General features: G+C 36.8%; 1 protein-coding gene across 3 annotated transcripts in view; it reads left to right on the forward strand.

The window, feature by feature from the left end:
* Positions 1-22,943, forward strand: part of Adgrb3 (adhesion G protein-coupled receptor B3) — a 676,641-nt gene that overhangs the window by 512,109 nt on the left and 141,589 nt on the right. For all 3 annotated transcript variants that reach the window (XM_076915135.1, XM_034521545.2, XM_076915134.1), the window contains exons 17-18: positions 20,447-20,573; positions 22,154-22,257. In XM_076915135.1, coding sequence (XP_076771250.1) covers positions 20,447-20,573; positions 22,154-22,257 — 231 coding nt within the window. The remainder of the gene's footprint in view (positions 1-20,446; positions 20,574-22,153; positions 22,258-22,943) is intronic.

Consider the following 22,943-nt stretch of genomic DNA (forward strand, 5'->3'; position numbering starts at 1 on the left):
TAGGTACTTTCTTCTTAGGAAAATATGAACTAAATTCAATTTTTCTTCCTTGAAATTAAGAGTTGTAAGACCAAAATGACAAATTATAGCTGGCCCTTACAATTTTCTTTAGAGCTATCCTAAAGTTTCAAGGAGAAAATAAAACATTCCAACGCTGTCTAGTTTGATCTTATCATTTCATCATAGTAATATTCCTGCCAATGATTTATAGGCCTCTTCCTGTAGTGTAAACAAAATTTTCTGATTTCTTATTATATCTTGCTGTCTTTCACATAGTGAAATAGGTTTCTTAGTCTTAGTAATTCTCAGAAGGATATGCATAACCTCTTTATTTCTTTCTCACAGTTGATTCAGATGGTGAGAATTAGTGCAATTGATTTTTCTTTTTGACTTCTTAGAAGGAATGTATGATCTACATAATGCTTATTTCACCTATTATAGTTTTGTGAACCTGCTAACTATAAATACATATTTTAAATATATAATTGTGTTATACCCAGTGAGTGCCTGGCAATAGTTAAGTTTACTAAGAATGTGAATAGAAGTCCCAATCTAAACACATTGCTGTATCTAAACAGAACTATGTCCCATCCCCAACATCTACTGTCTAGAGTCATTTGCACTGAATACTCAGAATTAGAGAGGACAGGATCTCAAGGCTTGTGTCAGTATAAGGTATGCTACATAGAAGCTAAGTATTTATAAAGCTGTGTCACCTTGATTTTAAAAAAAATGTCATATCATCCACAGGGCTCACTTGGGGCTACAGGATAGTTCTGGTCCAAGAAAAAGGACAGTGTAGACATAAATAAGGCTAAACCAGTTGCACACTGCTTTACCTTTAAGTAAAACAAGGGCAGTAAGACCAGATTCAGGGAGTCTCAGTGAGATCTAAGAAGAGATAGAACATTGGGATAAAGATTCGCAAAGCAAGTTCATTCCATAAACATAGAAAATGAGCCTCAACCTCCTTTCACATGACAGTTCCAAGTATTTTATGTTTAAGATTTGCTTATTTTATTTTGTATTCATTAGCATTTTGCCTGCATGTATAGAGATATATCACAAGCATGTCTGGTACTCAGGAGGTGAGAAAAGAATTAGATTTCTCAGAACTGAAGTTACAGAAGGTTATGAGCCTTATGGTGGGATGCTAAGGACATCTTAGCATTACCTGCAGGACTTAGGTCATATGCAGAAACAATAATTGCTCTTAACTGCTGAGACATCTCTCCAGCCCCAGGGCATTTTCAATTCCAATTCTGACAATTTTCTTTATAATACATCTTTTAGGAGGAAATCATGAGGTGCGGCCTAAAGCTGGTTATGAGGGAAGTGTCCATTCTCAGTGACCTTCGGCTCTCCTAATTTCTAACTGGCCTCCTAACCTCAGGATTGTAAAAAAATATTTCAAAGCATGGATAGACAGGATACAGAGTAAGAATGCAATGCCAGGTGGAGCATTTTACTTCTCTATGCTTTGTCTCTGAGTGTTGCAAGTCATAAATTATCTATAACTCTGGAGCATGGCCGGTGAGGAAGCCACCATGATACAGCAGGAGGCAGCACTTTGTTCAAGGTGGCCGGGCTCAGGAAGAGTCACCATGACATTACCCAGGAGCTCAAGGGCTGGAGTCCTTCTCAAGTTCCCTGTAGCTGAGACTTGATTTGCTTGAAAGACACAGTAGCAAATGAAAAAGATGTGTTACCATTTCTTCTCATTTGAGCTGTTAGATGAATAAAAAAAATTACTTGTTTACCTTTGCTGTCAGGTTTTGCTGGTGGGTTTCTATCTCTTTACACCTTCCTAAAGATCCGTAAGTTAACACTGAGACCAAACAGAATTATTATGACTATTGATGTAGTGAATTCCCACACCTTTCTATACAGGTTTGGTCTTCTAAGAAAGAAGGAGGTCGAGAATAGGTTATAAGAAGTTTGTCTCTGGACAACTCACCTTTAAATAGAAAGATCTTGAATGGATAATTCTGCAAAAATCATTAATGATTTTGGTAAATATGTGTGACCCATATAACCATTTAAAAGAATGATCGAAAGCAACTCAAACCTACTGAGCAAAAGGAAGTGGCCTCTGTTATATTAATATGTTCAATGTTTTCCTGAATAGGCATAACTGGATATGTGGAACCCATTAGTGTCAAGAATAATTCTGCTCGCCACAATGTAACTCCTATTCTAACCAGAAGTCCCATTTTAGACTCCATTAGTAAATTTTCCCATCTCTAATGCTTCTTATACATTAGGATTTTAGATATGCCACAACCCCTAGCAGATTATGTCCTGGTTTAGATATATAAAACACAATTTACTTCATTTGTACCTTGTCTTTCTTGAAGGAAGGAAGAAGAAAAGATACATGCAGAATAATTGTGAATAGCAATCTTTTCTAACATGTCACATAAGATAGAAAGAGACAGCGATACTTAATCTATGACTAAATAAATTATCCCAGGATGTTTGCATTCTCTGTTAGTTCAGAGACAAAAGGCCTCAAAAGGTACATTCTTCTTTCTTTGTGCTTGGCTTTCTGTAAATTGTCTGCTTGTTTTTTTGTTTGTTTGTTTGTTTTTGTTTTTTTGTTCATTTGTTTGTTTTTGTTTTGTTGTTTATTTTTTATTTCAAAATGCATCTTGATAGCTGAGCAATTAAATGATCTATCTTTATGTTCTATGCAAATCTGGCTACCTCTCAGCCTCATCCCCTGATACTTGCATATTGTTATTGATCTGGCTCTTCAGACCCCTTCTCCATGGCTCCAATTACTCCATCTTACTGGTGTACCTCAGCCTCCTTCTCTCCTTCCTCTTAGTAGTGGATATCTCACCCTATTCTCTATTCTGCCCAGTCACTGGGTGATCAGCATTTATTGACAAGACAGAGAATGGATGGTAAGAACTGTTTAGTTCTTAATGCAGGAGATTCTTGGTATAAGCATTACAATGACTTGTCCAGGATTGAAATGAGATATCAAGGCAGAGAAATCACCATTTGAATAACACAAGGGTAAACTTTACCTAACATAGAAAACATTATGCCTACATTTCCCCGTTTTTTTTTTGTCTAATAAAAGGCCCTTTTTCTTATAATAATAAACAACATATATTGGGAACAATTATAAAACCATTATAAAAAAGTATTAGGTAAGAGTTACATTCACAATGTTTATTCCACTATTTTTGGCAACTTAGATAAAATATTCTACTATATATCCTACCATGGTGACTTCAGAGTTCTGTTTCTAAATAACTTCCTATCTTAACTTGTATTGCCATCTTAAAACCATCTATTTAGAGCTAGAACATCTTCTTAAATGTCTGCCTGTTTTTAATAGGAGACTTTGTTCTACAAGTCTGGTAGTGAAAAGAGCCAAGTTGGATAGAGAGAAATCTGGAAGGAAATGAAAGTTGCTATCGCCAGACTAAACTTGACCTAAGGAGAATTTGTATGATCACATATAGTGGAGTTTTTCTAAAACTGCACTTAGTTCATAGGATAAAATGCCATCACATGGACATTCTATAGATTTCTATCATCATTTCTCTTATATGCTACATGGTACAAAAAACACTTTAGTCATGTGATATTATTTGTATTTATTTTAGCATTACTGTGGCCAAAAACCTGAAAGAACAACCCAAAAAGAATAATTTATTTGGGCTTACAGTTTTTGAGGTTTCATTAGTTCCATTTAATCTGGGCCAATAGTGATGTAGCACATCATGGCAGCAGAATTGTGCAGAGGAGGGGGATAGGAATAAGACAGGGATACCACCAGGACCCGGACATATCCTATGACTCTCTCCAATGAAGCCAACCTCTTAAAGTTTCCAGAAACTCCCAAAATAGCACCACAGGAACCAAGCATTTAGCACATGGGTCAGTGGGGGACACTTCACACTGAAACAGGAACATGACTGCTGCAGGATATTTTGCCTCTCAATGTGGTTTCCCATCTGAGTCTGTCCTGGAAAACAACCACAGTTAAAACTCTAAGCCATCATTTAATGGCCTCATTTAGAGATGTTTGAACACAGGTAATTTGTTTTTGTCTTGACACAGCAGAGTTGAAAAATCTGCTATTAGCAAAGTCAGTTTTATGTTCTACTGTAAAGCTAAACAGTCTTCATACCAGTCTTCCCAAAATGTATCCTCAATAGGAAAATGTCTGCTTTTATGGAGTTGTATATGAACCCTTGGTCGTTAGCTACAGACTGGGATGTTCATGTTTGAGAACGTTAAGTCGTTATCTGCTTCTCTGCGGGGAACTTGGAGTCCCTGTCTCAAGATAAAGTCTGCATCTGTGACAGATACCATGTGAAAACTATTCATAAAATCAGTCAACTAAATATGCAAGCATTTCTACATGAAAACTTAAGAAACATCTTTGACTGCTTAAGAGGAAACTAGAAGGACACAAGAAACAGGAGTCTGCAACTTTGAAAGGATGATGTAACTCATAGGTAAATGTGAACACAGTGTCCTTGGTTTTATGACTGATCCAGTGAGCAAAATTAAAACAGTGGTTGTCCTCCTTCAATATCTATGTGGATGTATTAATGTCCATATCTCCTTCAGTGAAAACTCTTGTTAGACCTTCTTGTCACTGGGAAATGTGTCACCATTTTCAGATTTTCCACTCTTACCTAATGACATTAAACCTTATGGTGTGCTGTCCATGTAGTGCGAATTTTAGTAATGGATCTAGAACACTCAGAAATGAATTATGAAGACAGGAGCAGCCTGTGTTCTCTACTAGTGAAGCTTTATTAATTATGACAGAAAAGGATTTTTTTCATTAGAAGCCTTAAAAATTGTAAGATGCTTAAACTTTTTCCCAATGAAATTTTTTCTCTTGACAGTGTTTTTGTTGTTTGTGCTGCTGCTGTTGTTGTCATTGTTTGGGTTTTGTTGTTTTTATTTCTAGTAATGGGAATAAGAAGATTGACCCTGGATGATTTGGGAAGATTTTTATCTTGAAATAAAAGTGGTTTTATAAACTGGTATTTTGCTCTTATATAGTTTATTTTCTGATGCCTCTGGACAAATAGATCTTCTTTTAATGACCTTCAAAATCCCTTCCAATGAAGAAAGTTAGTGCCTTTGGGATGCTGTAAAAAGCTTGATTCCCAAATAATTAAATCACAGGTATTATGCAGTGCTTCTTTTGTGAATTGCTTTGTTGCCAAGTAGCAATTTGCCCACTACACCTTACAAAACAGGACTCACAATTACTTGATCACTTCCTGAATATTAGCCACTCCTGAATATTGACTGTTGTTGTTGCAGTGTTTGCAGATGCTAAATTAGAAACCAGAGCTGAAAAGCGCCATTGGATTCCCAACCACAAAAGACCTTCCTTCACAATGGAGTAATCAGGAAGCCCCTGAAACCTTGGCCTGGGGGATCACATTTCACACCTCACAGAAGGAATCTCCTTGTTTTCTGAGCGCAAAACATTGAGATCTACTCAAGAGACAAACGTGGTTAGGAGCCAAAACACAAAAGGCTTTGACTGCTCATTAAAATGTTAATTGCGCCACTGAGCGTTCAGTGCTGTCCTTCAACCAAGAATTTTCCCTGTCTGCCTTATTTATTAACTGACTATCAGCTGGCAAGCAGAGGGAAGAGAAACAGCATGACAGCAGGAGACAGGGCACACTTTTCTATATTGCAGTGTGTGGTTCTTTAGGCTTTTTGAGAAATGCGAGTCTGCCCTTTTTTCCTTGTATCACTAGAATACTGGTCTACAATCTCTAATTAGATTATAGATTTTGGAGTTTTCCTAATAGGTGCTTATTGTCGACAAGGTGTAGACTTGACTCCATAAGGGAAGAAAACATCTGGATTTACTTTCCAGTCTTTGAAATCTCAATATCTAGAATGCTGCCGAACACAAAATAGACAATGAAATATTTAAAGTTTTTTTATGCTGGCTTTTTTTTTGGGGGGGGGAGGGGTTGTTGTTGTTATTGTTGTTTTCTTTTTGTTTGCTTGGTTGGTTGTTTTTTAAAAACAGGACAGTGAAAGTCCATATTCTTTCAATTATAAAAGTATTTAAAGACATCCAAATTGAAGTATTTTTTTAAAGCTTCATTTCATTTACAGTAAATTCATTAAAGCCTTCTTGTTCTTACACATTTTTCATCTAATTTGACAAATCACCTTGCATTAAATCTTAAACAACAACAACAAAAAAAAGTCATGCTATATAATCCATTGAAAAATGTTCCTGCCGCATCATTACTCTTTTACACATGCACTATCTCTAGTTACAGAACTTCATATGGCCTTGCAGTGCCCTCTGACCACTACCTTGTGGCCAAGTAGCCGCTTAATCAAAAGTTTGTATTTGGAAACTCACTCATTTGTCAGGTGAGTGGAAGGGATGTTTGGAAAACTCTACCTTGTTGGTAGAAGCTGCCTCTCTAGCAGGTCTTTTAACATCTGTACTGGCTAGTTTTATGTCAACTTCACACAAGAAATGGAGAAAATACAACTGAGAAAATGCCCCCATAAGATCTGGCCATAAGACATTTTCTTAATTAATGATTGATTGGGGAGGGGCCAGCTTTTTGTGGGTGGGGCCATCCCTGGGATTGTGGTCCTAGGTTCTACAAGAAAAAAGGCTGAGCAAGCAAGTCCCCAGGAGCAAGCCAGCAAGCAGTACTCCTCCATGGCCTCTGCACTACCTCCTGCCTCCAGGTCACTGTTCTGACTTCCTTTGAGGATGAACTGTGATGCAGAAGCATAAGCCAATTAAACCTTTGTCTTCTCAAATTGTTTCTGTCCTGCTGTTCCACTGCATCCATAGATACCCTAATTAAGACAACATCTTAATCTGTTATAGAAAGTAGGGGAAATAGGGAGTCTTAACAAGGCATCTATTTTCAAATTTCCCCAAAGCCAGGAGTTTATAAAATCAGGGAATATTATGTGTAGTTTTGGGTAGTCATACTTTTCAGACTATCATTCTAAATGCTCAACATTTCCAAACTTTGAATGAAAGGTTTCCATTGATAGTCTGTTGATAATGGTAGTGTTTGAAGATAGAAAGATTATATCCTTTGAATTTCATGCCAGGATATGACATAGATTCTTTCTTCTGATGGTATACAGTTTTTCTTTTGCTTTTACATTGGCCACCATGACATAAGACATTATTTAGCTGTTGGGCAGGCAGTTATAAGATTTCTAACAGATTTGCTAACTCAAGATTCTGCTTCCATTCTTGGTACATTTATAATAACTCAAAAATAGGAGAATCAATTTTTTTCTTTTTTTTTTCCCTTTTTTCCCCATAGAGGGTATTAATTACTTATTTCTCTTAAGTTTAAGTGTTTCAGACCTAGCTTCTAATATTACTAGAGAAGTTTTGTTTTGTTGTTTTTTTTAATTAGAGAGGTAGTGACCTAACATGATGAACTTGGTCTTCTGAGTCTCCTCTACCTTCTGAATCCTGGAATCACACACTATTCCTTTCTGCTATTGTGTTTCACACTATTAGTTATAGTTATTAGTTCCTAGTTATACGTGATGCTGGAATTAAACTTAGCTTCCTGCATGGCAGGCACTTTATCAACTGAGTTATGTCTTGAGCCAGAGAATTCTGATAATAATTTTATTTATATTACTTGATCCTCAAACACAATGTCCTTGTCAAGAACACTATACTGTGATGTTAAGGTGGTACATTGCATTTTTATAGACTTAGACTTTTTGTTTTGTTTTCATTTTGTTTTGTTCTTTCTGGATGAATGAGTGGTTAATCTGGATTTGGGATTTATTTATTTTAGATTTGTATTTAAAATAGGACCTCAGACTATGGCTAAAGCTACCTTTAACTCATTGGGTAGCCAAGGCTGGCCTCAAACTTACGGCCTTTCTCTTTCCTTATACTCATATGGGCATGTCATAACAATTTCATTTTCATTATTTTTAATAATGCTTGACACATAGAACTATCAAATAAACAATTGGCAAGGGTATTCCTCCTGTTGAGTTTCTTGACTACAAATTCCTCTATGATAAAAACAATATGCAAGTTTTTAGTTGGATACAGGAATGTGATTCCCAGTTAGGCAGTGATACATTCTGGGTAGCACCATTCTAGTGGCACAAATGAAATTAGAAAATAAGTTTCTCAATGTCACAGTTGTAATTTAAAAAAAATAAAATAAAAAACATGAGCTTTATGCAGGAGGAAGACATTTCTTCTCCTGTAGACTCTGCAGAGGCTGCTACAGCCGAAATGAAAATGAGAAGGGGCTTTTGACAGGGAGCATAAGCAAATCCAAAACATGACTTCAAAGAGAAGGAAAAAAGTTAGAATTGTCTCTGGTATTTCCTGAAACCATTGTTACAAATTTTCATTGGGCGATTGAACATATTTCTATTATGGAATAAGTAAAAAAGCATTTGCCTCCTGGGTTGTATTGAAAGAGCTTTTTCACATCAAACACTGCAATGCTGGAATATTGATTCATTTTTGGAAGAATTCAATACTTGCAAATGAGGGACATTAAAATTAATATAAAATTAATGTGTTAGTTATAGATAAATGATTATGAAGCACTCATCTTGTCTGGCCTATTACTTTCTTAGTTAACATTTTACTAAGTTCTTTAGACCTCACTTTGTTTAATTTCTATGTGTTCATGAATAATACTACCCTGTTCAGCTCTTCCACTCATCTTTTTTTCCTCTCCACTAAGACCCAGGTTCCCAAAATGGACCTAACAGTGTGAGCACAGACTTATCTCTCTAATACTTGGAATGCCTACTCATAGTTCAAAGAATACTGTGGCATTCATTGTCACTTCAATAAAGTGAATGTCCCATGAACAGTCTTCTGCATTTTTGTAGGCAATAATTAATCCTACTTTTAAAGTATGATTGTCTCAAGATCTAAAATCCCTACCTCTTTTTAAAGGAATTCTGTTAGAACAACTGCATTTCAGTGACTCAACACTACAGCCTTAATTAGCCCCTCAATTCTTTGTCTTAGTAATAGATTATTTAGAACTAAAACTTCTCTTCCAGATTAGGGTGAGCACTCACTACAGGCATGTTCACATTCAGGTAAGGTGGCTGGGAATGTTGAATGTTTCTCCAGGTGGGAAGTTAGGCACGGGGGTTGTGGCTACAGGGGCTCATTAAAGGCTTTCTCATGGCATTAAAGGTTCCTCATGGCACGGCCCCCAGGATACGAGAAATCCTTGGGTTTCCAAAACGGCTTTATTTTCATGATGGATGGCAGATAAGTCTGGATGTGCACCCCTGTGAAACTCAGGGCACACCTGAGTTAAATAAGGAGGAAGAGAGGGGGAGGGGCCAGGAAAGAATGCTTAATTGGCTCCTCCCACTGGCCTTCAGGCATCTCATTTGTATGTAAATCTCTCTAGGGCCTGTGGCCTGTAGTCACTGCACTCTACCTAGGCTCTTTGGGCGGAGCTGCATTGCCCTGGACATGACTGAAGTTACAGGTCAATGGACTTCCACGCCACCTGTTGGGATCCTGGATTCTGGGAGCCTGGTGGAATAGATGCCCGTCCCTTACAGGCAATGGACACCTGTCGGGTCTCTGGGCTTTCCAGCCAGCGCTTAGACCAAAACCAAGACCCCTTTCACCACCCTACATTCACACACATGTAATAAACACAAGTCACCTGAAAGTGTAGTACTTCTGTTGAATTTCTTGTTATAACTTTTTAACTTGTAGAAGCATCATAGATGTAATTTTGCTGCTTTGTTAAAAGGGTTTCAAAGTGTATTTGATAGTTAATTCTTCACAGTGTGTTAAGTAGCTATAGAATTGATAGAAACTATGGGAAAAGATGCACCTCTGCAATCTCTTCCCAAGATATACAGCATGAATTTTTGGGGAAAATGATTGACTGTACTTACATGTCTCAAATTATATAGTCTGTTTAACCAGGTATCTTTAATAGACATTCAAAATAACATGCATATTTTAAAGATATCTGTTTGTCTTATCACTATAAGTGGGGAAAGATTATTTGTGTAACTTAGATTACTTTCTGATGATGTGACATTTTATATAAGCAATGATAATGAACAATAAATCACAATCTGTGAACCAAACTATAATTGCATCACTTCAACATACCACAACATTACTGTAGTACAAAAGAAAATATCTGTATACTATAAAGTGACTTAATACTTGAGAGTAAAAGAGAGGCCCTATTTAATACTGAAGCATGCATCTCCCCAATCCACATAAAGATATGTATGCTTTGAAAAATATATTAGTATTTTCTAAGATATATCTTTTAGTGTTCTTTTGAGGGAACAATTCACTTTAAATCGTAAAAGTCTTTAAGAAGAAATCTATTTTCTACAAACGCACACTTTTACTCAGACATCAGCCTGATTTTTTCTTATCCTTTTTTCATTTTTTTGAATTTCAAGTGATTTTGATCATAATGATAATGTAGATATTTGAGATAAGCAGAAAAGCCTGAAAAATGTAAAGGGACAAAAACCATAATACTTGTAACTCAGTAGCCAGAGGCAACCAGATGGTTTTTTTCAAACTTATTTCTATTCTTTTTGTCTATGTGTACTAAAGTTGGGATTAATCCTCTACAAAAAGCATATGAAGTAAAAGGCATTAGGATCAGCAAATAAGTAATGGTTAAATTCGTGGGACCTTGGATGCACTTAGTTACTCTTTCACAATGGTCCACTCATGCCCTGGACTGGCTTTCTGTCCAGATTATTAAGAAGTAGGGAATGTAACATATGTTTAAATGTGCTCTATTTTATTTCAATAATTCTGCTTTTTCAGGGTTGTGCATCTCAGCTGTTACAAATTATGTCCGGCTAAAAATTGGTTACCAGCCCAGATAAACAGCTTTTCCGAGGGAAATAAATCCAAATAGAGTGAATTGTTTTGTGATTTTGAGATTAACTAACACTCAATGTCCAAAGCATTTTTAAAAAATCCTTTGAAAATGAATAAAATAATTTATTGCCTGTCCCTGCCCACACTCAGCACTCAAGAACAACTTTGAAAGTCTTGCTTGCTCTAGCTGTGTATTGAAAATAAAATGTGTTTCGTTGTTCATTAGACATGCTACTCAAAATTCAGTCAGCTAAAATCTACTAACATTTTCGATGTTATTAAAATCCCTACTTCCAAATTATTTTTTTATTTTTCTTTCTCCATGGTCCAAGTTGTGCCTTGTGAAGTGAGCAATATAAAAGTTTCAGAAATTTCTGAGAAAAAAATGAGAGTGGCATAATGAAACTTTGATACTGGATTTTTTAATATCTTCTTGAAAAAATGATGTTCTTCCCATTGGAGTTTCAATAGAACTTATTCTCTCTTCTTTTTTAACATTAGCATTGTCATCATGAATCCGAGTCAAGCTGGCAAGTCCTTTCTCATTCTTACAGCATCCTCTTGTTACTTTTAGGTGACTCTTAAGTTTACATCACGAGGTATTTTGATATTGATACCTTCCTCTGGTGGCTTAAATGAAAATTTGTCCTACATTGGCTAAGGCATTTTAATACTTTGTCCATAGTTGGTCCCCTATTTGGGGATGTTACAGGAGCTGTAGCCACTTCTCTTCTAGTTCACTCTGTGCTTGTGTTAACAGTTGAGTTTATGGTTTCTAAACATCCTATTCCAGCTGTCATGCCTGCCCCTTGCAGTCATCCCTCTGTTTGATGGACTCTTATCCCTCTGGAATCTAAAGGCCAAATAAACTCTTTCTTCCATGAGTTGTCTTTGGTCATGCTGCTTTATTGCAGTGAGAGAAAAGTAAATAAGACACCATCATAAACTGAAGGGTTATTTCACAAGAATTTCATTTTTGGTTACCTGACTTGTGTGTGGTCTTTTCTCTTCTGTCACTTAACTCTTCAATGCCACGCAGGTCTTTTTGCAACTGGCATCATATTAATTTCTGTCTGACCTCTCTACTAAGCTTCACTCAGTGTTCTCAGAAGCCTCGCCCATTCCATGCTCATAATAATCATTCTCAAACTACATCTTTTAAATCCATAATTTGACCTTTGACTGATCACTTACTTTCTGTATATAAAATTTTCCCACAGGATTTTAGTTCTCAATATTCTTTTCCCAGTTTGGAATATGTTCCCTATGTTTCTAACTATGGCTGTGCTCTCTCACTGTGTCTACCCTGTAGGGACAGAACACAGAATTGGGAACTGCTGGGGAGTACATAGCCTTGGCCTCAAATCCTGGCAAAGTCCTTTATCAGCTGGATGTCCCTAGGAAAGTCACAATCTCTTGATTCCATTTATTTCTTTTCAAGACAAAACAATAGCACCAAAGTTAGGCAAACCAGGACTCATGTATGCATATTAACTAGGTTGATAGATTTAAGCAACTTTTAACTCTAGATGAAGGAAAGAGTTCTATTTATCTCAGATTTTCCTAAAAAAAAGAAACATATTTTTTCCCTCCAAAGCTTTGAGATGGAATGGGAGGCCCATTGTATTGTCTGGTTTATTCTCAAATTTGTGAGCTCATACGATACTTTAGTGCAACCTTACATATAGCTGGAACTATAGGCACTCTCACTACAATGTGCCACTCAGTTTAAAGATGATTTATTTTTCGATGGTTTATTTATTTGTTTATTGTTGATTTGAGACTGGGTTTCTCTGTAATAGCCCTGAGTGTTCTGGAACTCACTCTGTAGACCAGGCTAACCTAAAAATCAAAGATCTGCATGCCTCTGCATCCCAAATGCAGGGATTCAAGGCATGTGCAACCATTGATATAAGTTCACAGAGACTGACGCAGCAAGCACAAGGTCTGCATGCATGGGACTACACCAGGTATTTTGCATATTATATGTGTGTGTGTGTGTGTGTGTGTGTGTGTGTGTGTGTGTGTGTGTGCATGAGCACGCACACGCAAATATATATATATAAGCTATTAGCTAAGCATTGTTATGTAATTCCTGACTGTGAGAATAAATGGGTTGACTCTTGTGTTTGTTATTAGGACTCTCCTTCTATTGGATTGTGGTGTCCAACTTCAATATGACAGTTTTGCCTTATCTTATTATATGTTTTTGTGTTTGGTTTTTATCTCTTAGAAGCCTATTCTTTTCTGATAAGAGACAGAAAGAGAGCATATCAAGAAGGGAGGGAAGGTGGAGAGGAACTGGGAAGAGTGGAGGGAGGGGAAACTCTAATCAAGATGTATTGTATGAGAAAAGAGTCTATTTTTAATGAAAGGGAAAAAATTTTTTAAAAATTTAAAAATATGTTTTAAGTTTTCACTAGAGTACCTAATACTGAATAGATATTTCATAAATGTTAGCTGTTATTTTCATTAACAGGATTATTATTATTTGCTTATTACATAACTAATTATGACAGCTAGCATATTTTAACCTTTAATTATTAATAAATCACTGTGAAGTACTTATACATATTTATAACCTATCTTCCTGAATGCTAGGCCCACACTCTTTTCTACTCTCATTATTTTGAATTTAAAACAGTAACAAAAACATATGTTATTGGCAATAAAACCAGTGCCACCATTTTAGTAAGTGATGTCGGGCCATCTCAAGAGTGACATATTCTTGCTTTTAATGTGTATTTTATGACTAAAAGCCAGTGAGAATGCACCTAAAAGAAAATTTCTATTGTGTTCTCAAGTGCTAAAAGGCAAAGTGGAAATGTAGTACCCCCCTAAATAATAATAACCTAAGAATGTTCATTTATACATGAATCCGTACTGAGTACCCACCCAACTAATATCCATTAAGCAGCTGCCACAAGAATGTCAAAGACCATTTTAGGATCAGACTTCAGAAATAAACATAAGATTTATATTCTAGTAAGCAAAGACAACCAAGACTGTATTTAAAACATTACATTTTAGATAATTAATCTGATTCCAGATCATTACAGTGAAGGAAAACTTTTGGTAAAGTTGAGGCACACAAAGGTTCTTGATTTTCTAGTGCATATAAAAGTCATATTTACATTATACTACAGTTGATGCTGTGCAATAGCATGGTGTCTTAAAATTCTAGTGATCACCTGAGCTGTTGGAAAGATGACTGAAGTACTTGATGCAGGGTTCGCTTTGTGAATAAATGCTGTTGTTTGCAAAGTACAGTATGAGCTGTATCCCTAGGAAAATCAGATGGGATGTGTGCAACGAGCAGCAAAAGAGCATAGAGTAAGAGCAAAGAGAATCCCAAAAGATGGAGTACTTTTTTCCTTAATTTTAAAAGGAACCTCATTGTGCATCGGTGGTTTACAGCAGCTCCTTACTTTCTCACAATCCTCTGGTTCAAATATCGGGTTGAACTCTGCTCATCTGATGTGATTCACCAGGCCCTATCTTGCAGGTCATCTTGGGGATACATGATTTAATATAGCCTCAGTTGTGCCTACTAGATGGTGGCAGCTTCTTATCCTCAGTGAGGCTAGCCTAGGCTATTTAACATCACAATATATGTTCAAGACAATCACAATAGAAACTGTAAGCGCTCTTGAGGCATGGTCTCAGAAATCACACAATGCTGCCACTGTAGCCTGATCAGTGTCACATGTTAGTTATACTGTATTTCAGAGAAGAGTGATTAAACTCAACCTCTCAAGGCAAAGGGTTAAACGGAATTTGTACACATTTTTAACCAACTACAGATGGAGAGTTACTATCTCATACTGGCCAGTCAGTGGCCGAACTCAGATAGGATGAGATGAAGGTTGAGACTTTTTCACCATTAGGCAACAGTGTATTTACAACTGAAAAGTACATTCTGAACTGAGAGAATATCCAGCACAGCATGCCAACATGAACCAACAAGGGGTTCATTGTAGTTGGAAATGACATGCAGAAGTGAATGTTTAAGAGATGGTGGCAGAGAGACAGTGGGGAGCAAAATGTAGCTAGGGTTGCAGACCATTGTGAGAACTCTGTGTTTTACTGTGAGCTAGAAGGGGAAAATGAAAAGTTAAAAAGTCAAAAAAATAACAGAATTTTTAAGGAGTAACATCGTATTTGACAATAGCGTCTCTTTGGCTTCTCTGTTTGGATTAGACTTGAGAGGAGAGGCAAAAATTGAAACAATAACCAGGAAGGAGATTGAGTCAAGCGAAAGGCAGTGGTACTTAGACATTGAGGGCAAAACTGACATCATTTTCTGAAATGATTGGTTCATGTAATAATGCAGAAAGCATGTTCTAGGATTGCAGTTATTCCTAACAAACTTTCAGTTTTCTTTTTTAAAAAAAAAAAACTTTTTATTTATTTTTATGCATCTTCTTTCTCAACCAGCATTTGAAAACCATTCAATAAACATGTATTGATGCCAGCCTCCTTACTGGAACGAACATAATTACCAAAGAGATGTTGAATCTTTCAGATATTATCATTCAATGATGACTGAAGCCAGAGGCAAATAGATGTCTCTACTAAAAGCCATTGATACTCTTCCAATTATATGTCTGCTCTATGCTGAAGGACAGCCAATGGATTAGAGCTGAGACACTACCTGGATTTTTAACCCAATACCTGGATTAAAAAATTTTACTAAAACTGCCCTGCAAAGTCATGTAGTTGATGCGACATCTTCCATTAAGTCTCTACTAAGTGAAAAGCAGCAAATCAGGGATGCCAAACAAGATAGCGTTCTCAAAAGCACCAAAAATTCTAATGTGGCATTGTAAGGGTTAACCCCGCATGAACGGTGAATTTATCAACTAATATAATAGTGTTGGCTGTGAATATTAAAGATAAGCAAGGAACTGAGAATTCATGACACTAAGTATATATATTTAGTAATATATACAATATACATATTATATATGGTACTTAGTTGTGAGTATTTGTGAGTATATGTACTCTGTTGTATGTATTTATGTATGTGTGCATATGTAGGTCTGAGGACATCTTGTGGAAATCAGTTCTTTCCTTCCACTCTGTGGGTTTTGTGGATCATACTAAGATCCTCAAACACAGCAGCAAGTACCTTGTCTTGTTGGTATAGACTGTTGGTCCCTAATCTCTAAATGACTAATTGTAAACCTGCTGTAGAGGATGGAAGAGCCATGGTTAATTCCAGGATTCTTTCCTTTATTGTTCCCAGATTCCTAGTGGTTGAAAAATTACCCAATAAGTGAAATACTTCATGATAGTGTTACTCTTATCTTCATGTTAGTGTTAATCTTCATCTGAAGATGTGTGTGTGTGTGTGTTTAGCTCTAAATTTTATAGTTTTATTGACATGTCATAGGGCAGCTCTGTGATACATTGTTTTAAAACACATCAGAAACTGGGTCTGTTAACTTGTGTCTATAATCCTAGCATTCAGCAAGTGAAAGTCTGAGGAATGCTGTGACTTTTATTTCAATGAAAACTTAAGATTAAAGACACGAATAATCCCTAATGGCACTACAGAGATGGCTGTACAGCTAGAAGCAACTGCTGTGCTTCTAGAGCAGCCATTTCCCAGAACCTAAGTGGACCCCTCCAAACCAACGGAACTCCACTCCCAGCTCTGGTGGGATGTGTTTCACCTCCCTGAGCACGTGCGTTCACCTTCTTCTCTGAGCTATGTGAAGAAGGATGGCTGAGTTGTGGAAGAAAAAAGTGAAATGTCCACTTGAATTGATTTTTCATAAGATTACTTCCATGATATCCTAAAACTGTTTTCAAACGCATCATATACATTTTGCTAATTTTTTTAATTAAATGGATTTGTATTTGTATTTGAATCAGCATCTAATTTTCCCTTAAGTTTAGTGATTTGTGTAATTTTAAGCCATAGAAGATATACACAAATGCTATATTTTCAAAAAGTGAATTTAAAAATTGCCACTGACACTCAGATTCAAAAATTATCCAGATAGATGCTTAGAAAATTGAGTAGAGACCTCAAATAAATATTAAGTTATAAAGTAAACATAATTTGAGTTCTTATATTCTAGTGAAATTTTGTGCACTTTTAAATCCTTGGGGCAGGAAGATGTTCTCCTTTTAGCCAGGCTATTAATAGGAAGAAAGGCATGTGCAGGTGACAGCTAATAGCTAACACTGATGAATGTAGGTGTATCCAACAAAGACTTTCACTGGTTATGAGGAATTTCTGCAAGCGCAGCTATGTTTGAAGACTATTTGAAAAAATGCATAATGTACAGAAAAATATCATTGAAAAGAAAATGTATGGTTTTCAGTATAATATGGATGTCCATATCATCATTGCATTTACTTCTGACGTCATAGCCTGTTATTCTTATCATATCTTTACATTTCACTGTATCTGATATTTGCATTGTGAATGACAACGTAAACTTCATAAATAAAAAAAAATGACAGTTAACGCTTTTTACTGTAGCATGAAAAATTATGATACAGGAACAATAATATGATGGTCAGAGCAGTGAATGTGCTTAAAACCCCATGCCCTGTGCAGCACAGGACAGCTGTTCTGCTCCACATTAGCCCAGCCACTTACCAGTTTGCTTCACAGATATCCTTGAAATCAATCAGACATGTGTACCATGCTTTCTAAGAATACTATACAGTGAGAATAAGCCTTGGAAAGTTTAAAAGTACAGGCTATACATACCAGAGGGCGTATGATAACAGCTAGCTCTTTGCTAATCATTGAATGACCAACTGATAAGAGTTTCATGGGGCTGGAGATATAGCTCAATCAAGCCCGATAGAGCATATACCAAGCCCCGAGTTTAATCGCCAGCACTATATAAACTGGGCATGATGGCACATGCCGGTAATTCCAGCACCCAGTTAGTAGAGGCAGTGTTATCAGAAGTTCAAGGTCATCCTCAGCTGTTACATAGGGAGTTTGAGACCAGCCTGATTGAGGTGGAAGCCTTCCCCCACAAAAAGAGTTATTTGTCATAAGATAGCAAGGCATATGCATCAGAATGGCATCACTCATTTATGACTCAACTTTTAATAGTAACCAGATGTAGAACCTGACAGATCCTCTCTCACCTTACAGATCATCCCTCTTACCACCTGTTCTAAAGTTGGATGTCTCCCTACCAGATTTAATACTCTGTTTTATATTTTCTTTTAAATAAGGAAGAGCCTGTGAGTTTTTATTTACTATTTCATTGATTATTGTGCACAAGACAAAGTATAGGGGGCGCTATTGTGAAGAAGGGATGGGTTATATAAAATCAAGAGGATACACATGAAAAAGACATGGAGCATCTCATGTGGGGGAAAGCACAGAGGAGAGTGAAAGGTTACCACTTAGAAACCAGAGTTAGTTACTTCTCAATTCTGCCTGGGGCTAGGGAAGGTTAGTCATCCAATCACTGTACAGAGCAACGCAAATTGACCCACTTTTCTAAAGATGTCTAAAATGTATGTGATCTTCAGAGTCCAGAAACACTCTATTGAATCTAGACTTTATATCTGACAGTCAGAGTAGAATGATGCTAATATCTTGAGTAATGAACACTCATTACATGTATATAAATACATAAGTTTCTCTACTTTGAAGTCTTATTTACAGTAAAGTTCTTTCCCTTGTCAAGATATTGGATTCGTTTGTAGGATATAAATTCATCATGTGGAAGTCATAAGTACTTAGACTCCATCTTGAGAGGACAGTTACTGCATTAAAGTGCATCTGCCATCCAGAATGAACAATGGAATTGTTGTGTTTTAAAACTCATCAGGTTTTTAAGTATATCTTCTTCCTTAAAATGTTGACCTGCTGAGATAAATGTTTTTCACTTGGCCTTGACAGTCACAAAGAAAAGATCAGAAACATACAGCTAATGAAATAAGTTGTTTGCTACATGCCTATGATTAGGTACAATTACAATTTGCAACAGTTGCACCAGAAGTAAAATTAGGTTTAGTTTTAAAAGACAATTTGGCATGGTTGAGTGATATCATGGAAGACTTACAGAATTTTTAAGTGGCCAACACTCTGATTTTTTTTTTCATTAAGATAAGGCATAATTTTTACCTAATGATTACCAAAGATAGTGTGTTCCGTCTTGACATCAACTCATGAATATTAAAAAGGGACTGCTTATAGATTCCAAAAAGGGACAGTGTAAACTGTACTCTGTAACTTAATTTGGAAGTCCAAGTTTAAAAGACAAACCCTCACTGATCTGAAACGGACTATATGCATGTTTAACCCAATAACCTCAGGCAATAAGAAATGTAAAAGTCAAAACCAAAGGTACATAGAAACTAACACTATTCCATGTGGGTTTTCTCCCCCTTAAAGTTTCAGATTCATTTTTTTTAACACATATAGTAACTTGGCTAAAATATTTAAGTACACTCACACATACAGGTTTCCTGGCTGGAGAGTTTCCATGCCTGGGGGAGGGGAGGTGACAATCGGTGCATTCTATACAGAGCACGTGTAAGGATAATAAAGTTGATTGGTTGAGCCTTGCAGCTCCCCCTTTTTCTCTCCGTCTATAGAGTAGTTCAGCAGGGAGGTGACAGGGCTCTCCCCCATCGCCACCAGCTCTACTAACAAGACGTAGGTTGATACCATTTTTATTGTTCTGCTGGGGTGGGAAAGAAACCATATGCTTTAGCATTTTAAATGGCTACACCAAAGAGAAAACTGAACCAGACCCCCTCCCCCATCCTGCTGGACTTTGGGGTGGGTTTATTCTAAATATTCAGTGGACTTGGATTTAGCTTAATGTTTCTGTGCCTGGACAAAGAGGCAGTTGAGGGCAAGAAATATTAAGGGGCTTTAGAAGAGCATTCGAGTAAGTGAAGTGTGGAGTGGGTAGCTTAATCTGAAGCCCACCCCTCCCCTGGATACCAGGCAAAGGCAGTGAGAGTCGGAACCAGCTGAAGCCTCTTCCCCGTTTCCAGGGTGAAATTTTCACAGCAGCTAATTCTAAAGGGAAGAAAAATCCCTTACCAGCAGCGGAGAAGATCGTATCACCCAACCCAAGCTATGTAACCTTTTAGTCAGGCTTTTCAGAGAAATCCGCATTTTAAAAGACAGCATTCACGGTCCAAACCACGGGCCTGGAATCAGAGCTGGTATGAAAATATGAAAAGCCTCTTTACACTCTGAGTGTTTGAAACGATCCGATGAGCATAGCAAGTGTCTGCCAACGCTCGGCGGCTGCTGGTGCCGCTGCCGCCGCCGCTGTTTCTCGCAGAGGGCTGGACAGAGCTAGTCCTGATTTCAGCACCTCCGGCGCTGGACAGCTCTCTGCACGCCGCACCACCGCCTGCTTGCTTTTTCCCACTCTTGCTTTGCATTACTGGAGATGCATCTAAATTACGTCCTGTTCAACAACAAGTAGATTTTTTTTTTCCTGTACGGGAATTACAGTAGGCGATTCTCTCAATTAAACTGCATTTTCTTCTTTACGGACTTGGCTGTCAGGCGTATTTATCCCGATCTCCCCTCCACCCCCTTTGCAGGAACGAGTCTTTGGGAACGTGGTCCACCCAGGGATGTAAAACTGTGCTTACCGATGCATCCCATACGAAATGCTTATGTGATCGGCTCTCTACCTTCGCCATTTTGGCTCAGCAACCTAGAGAAATAGTAAGTAACAAAGGGAAAACACGGCTTTAATGCAAAGGCAGGGACATTGTGGCGAGTGTTTCTCCAGGGAACTGCATTTCAAAGGGGGAAAGAGAAAAGGTTGCAGGGTGGCAAAATCGGGTTCTTCTCCTCAGCTACAGTAGCTTGGTGAAATGAATTCTAGTTGGTGTGCGTTAACTAAATTCTACTCAATTCAATGTCTTATAACTTAGCATTTCTGTAGTATAGTTTTGGAGATCTACTCTGATATTAGTAATATTCTGCAAACTTTCAAATAAAAATAATTGCCAGCTCAAGGTTTATTTTAAAGCTGGAAGGCTATTCTGTGGGAATTTGTAACAATGCTGTTAGGAGTAGAAAGAAGACCCCAGCCACTAGAGCTGAACACATTGCAGATCTGCATTGGATATTTTCAGCACAGGTTTTTCTGAGGGTGTCCTTGGATACATATGTATTTTTAAATCAAATTAAGTTTTCATGTAGATATGGTTGTTTGGAACTGTATAATCATTCCTTAAAAGCATGTAGATTTTTGCAAAGAAAAAAAGAAAAGAAAAAATAGTTTCTTAAAGAAAAAAACTGTACAGAGCAGACTAAGGGAAAATAATGTTCTCACAAAATGTATTTTGAGAAAATTTTACAGAAAATTGACATAATGACAAATAGATATTCTAATAAATAAGACTTTCTGCCTGAGTCTGGCCTTAAAGTATCATGACTTTTGCTTATTTTGATGATACATATACCTAATAATTTGATACAGATTTTGTGACATAGTTAATCATACAGTGTATTGCTTCAAACTTCTAATATAGAAATTTGTGAAAACCAGCTGAATTCATTAGTTATGGTCATTCTACTAAGAAGCTATTTGGATCAGTGGATGTTAGTACTGTTTATATATGTTTTTAAAGATATAAGCTTCTTTCTCAAGGTCATGGTTTTAGGGACTGATACTGGCACTATGCAAATTATCCCCACATATATTGTTCATAGGGAAAAATATAATTGAAGGGCTTAGGTATAGTATTCTATTTTCTTCTGTACACTTGGAAGCCAAGCAAGTGAAATTTCATATGAGAATTCTTGACTCAGAACAAAGTTGTCAAAAGTCAGAAAGTTTTACATTTTTTCAGTAACTGTGCACCAGATTGGGTAACATAAGGATTTATAAATGTGAGTAGCAAGAAAAATCCTACCAAGAATCACATGGAGAAATAACTAAACTGTACTTAGTTTAAAAACAAACCATGCTGCTTCAGATTTTACTCAAAGAAAATTTTACCTATGAGTGATGATCAAGTTGTAGCTTGGGGTCTTTTAGACAACTTTCAGTAAGTGATGGGCTGTAATCAAGCATTTGAAACTCTAAAGACTTTAGTACTTCACAGTGTGAGAGAAGGGGGAGCTAGTCCTTTTAGAGCTGAGACTGTGTGAACTGAGTGTTCTGTGGTTAATTATCTGGTAACTATAACAACTATTTATGCTATTCCTGAGTGATCATTTAGTTTCTCTGAGTCTAGAATTTGTTTTTATTCATGTAAAATTTCATTTTCTTTTCTTTTCTCCCTAATTTACAGGTCATGGAATCCTCTGGCACCCCCTCAGTTACCCTCATAGTAGGCAGTGGCCTCTCCTGCCTGGCCTTGATAACTCTAGCAGTTGTGTATGCAGCACTATGGAGGTATGTAATTAATAGGTAGACCTGAGATGTTAAAACAGTGCTTATAAGAACAAATGTCTACTGTCTTCATCACATATGGAAAGCAGCATTTTTATAACAGAATTAAAACTTCTATGACAGAACTGGAACACATGAACTACATTTACCTAATTTTTTGTACTTTATTTGTCTCTAGTAAAAATATATAAACAAAACACATGTGCATATTTTTCTTCTCACCAACATGACAGTAGACTTTGACAAGTTCTTCACATGTAAACACAACTCTCTTCTCTCTCAACTTTCTTCTCTGAGTGGATAATGATTATATCAGCTGCTGTTGAACCTCAGAACTTAGTACAGTCAAAAGCCTCTCCACAGGAATAGGATATCAAGTTCTCAAGTGCCAAACATGCTTTCGGTGTGCCCTGCACAATGAATAAAGCCTTCTCTGATATGAAAAGCAATAACAAAATTTCTAAGTTCTCCACAAAAGGTCACTTACTTCAGTGTTTGCCATGAGTCAGATTTTTGACAAGTTTGATAAAAGGACATCATAAAAATATGAAACAGAAATATGTGGAAATTTTTGTTCTCCTATATATTAAATTGCATCTATTTAATAGTCTGTAGAAATTTAATATATTTCTAGATAATTTCTTTGGCATTCCTTAGGATGCTAGTAAGAATATGGCCTGTGAGATTTA

Source organism: Arvicanthis niloticus, chromosome 17 (assembly GCF_011762505.2).
Source record: "Arvicanthis niloticus isolate mArvNil1 chromosome 17, mArvNil1.pat.X, whole genome shotgun sequence".
Taxonomy (NCBI): domain Eukaryota; kingdom Metazoa; phylum Chordata; class Mammalia; order Rodentia; family Muridae; genus Arvicanthis; species Arvicanthis niloticus.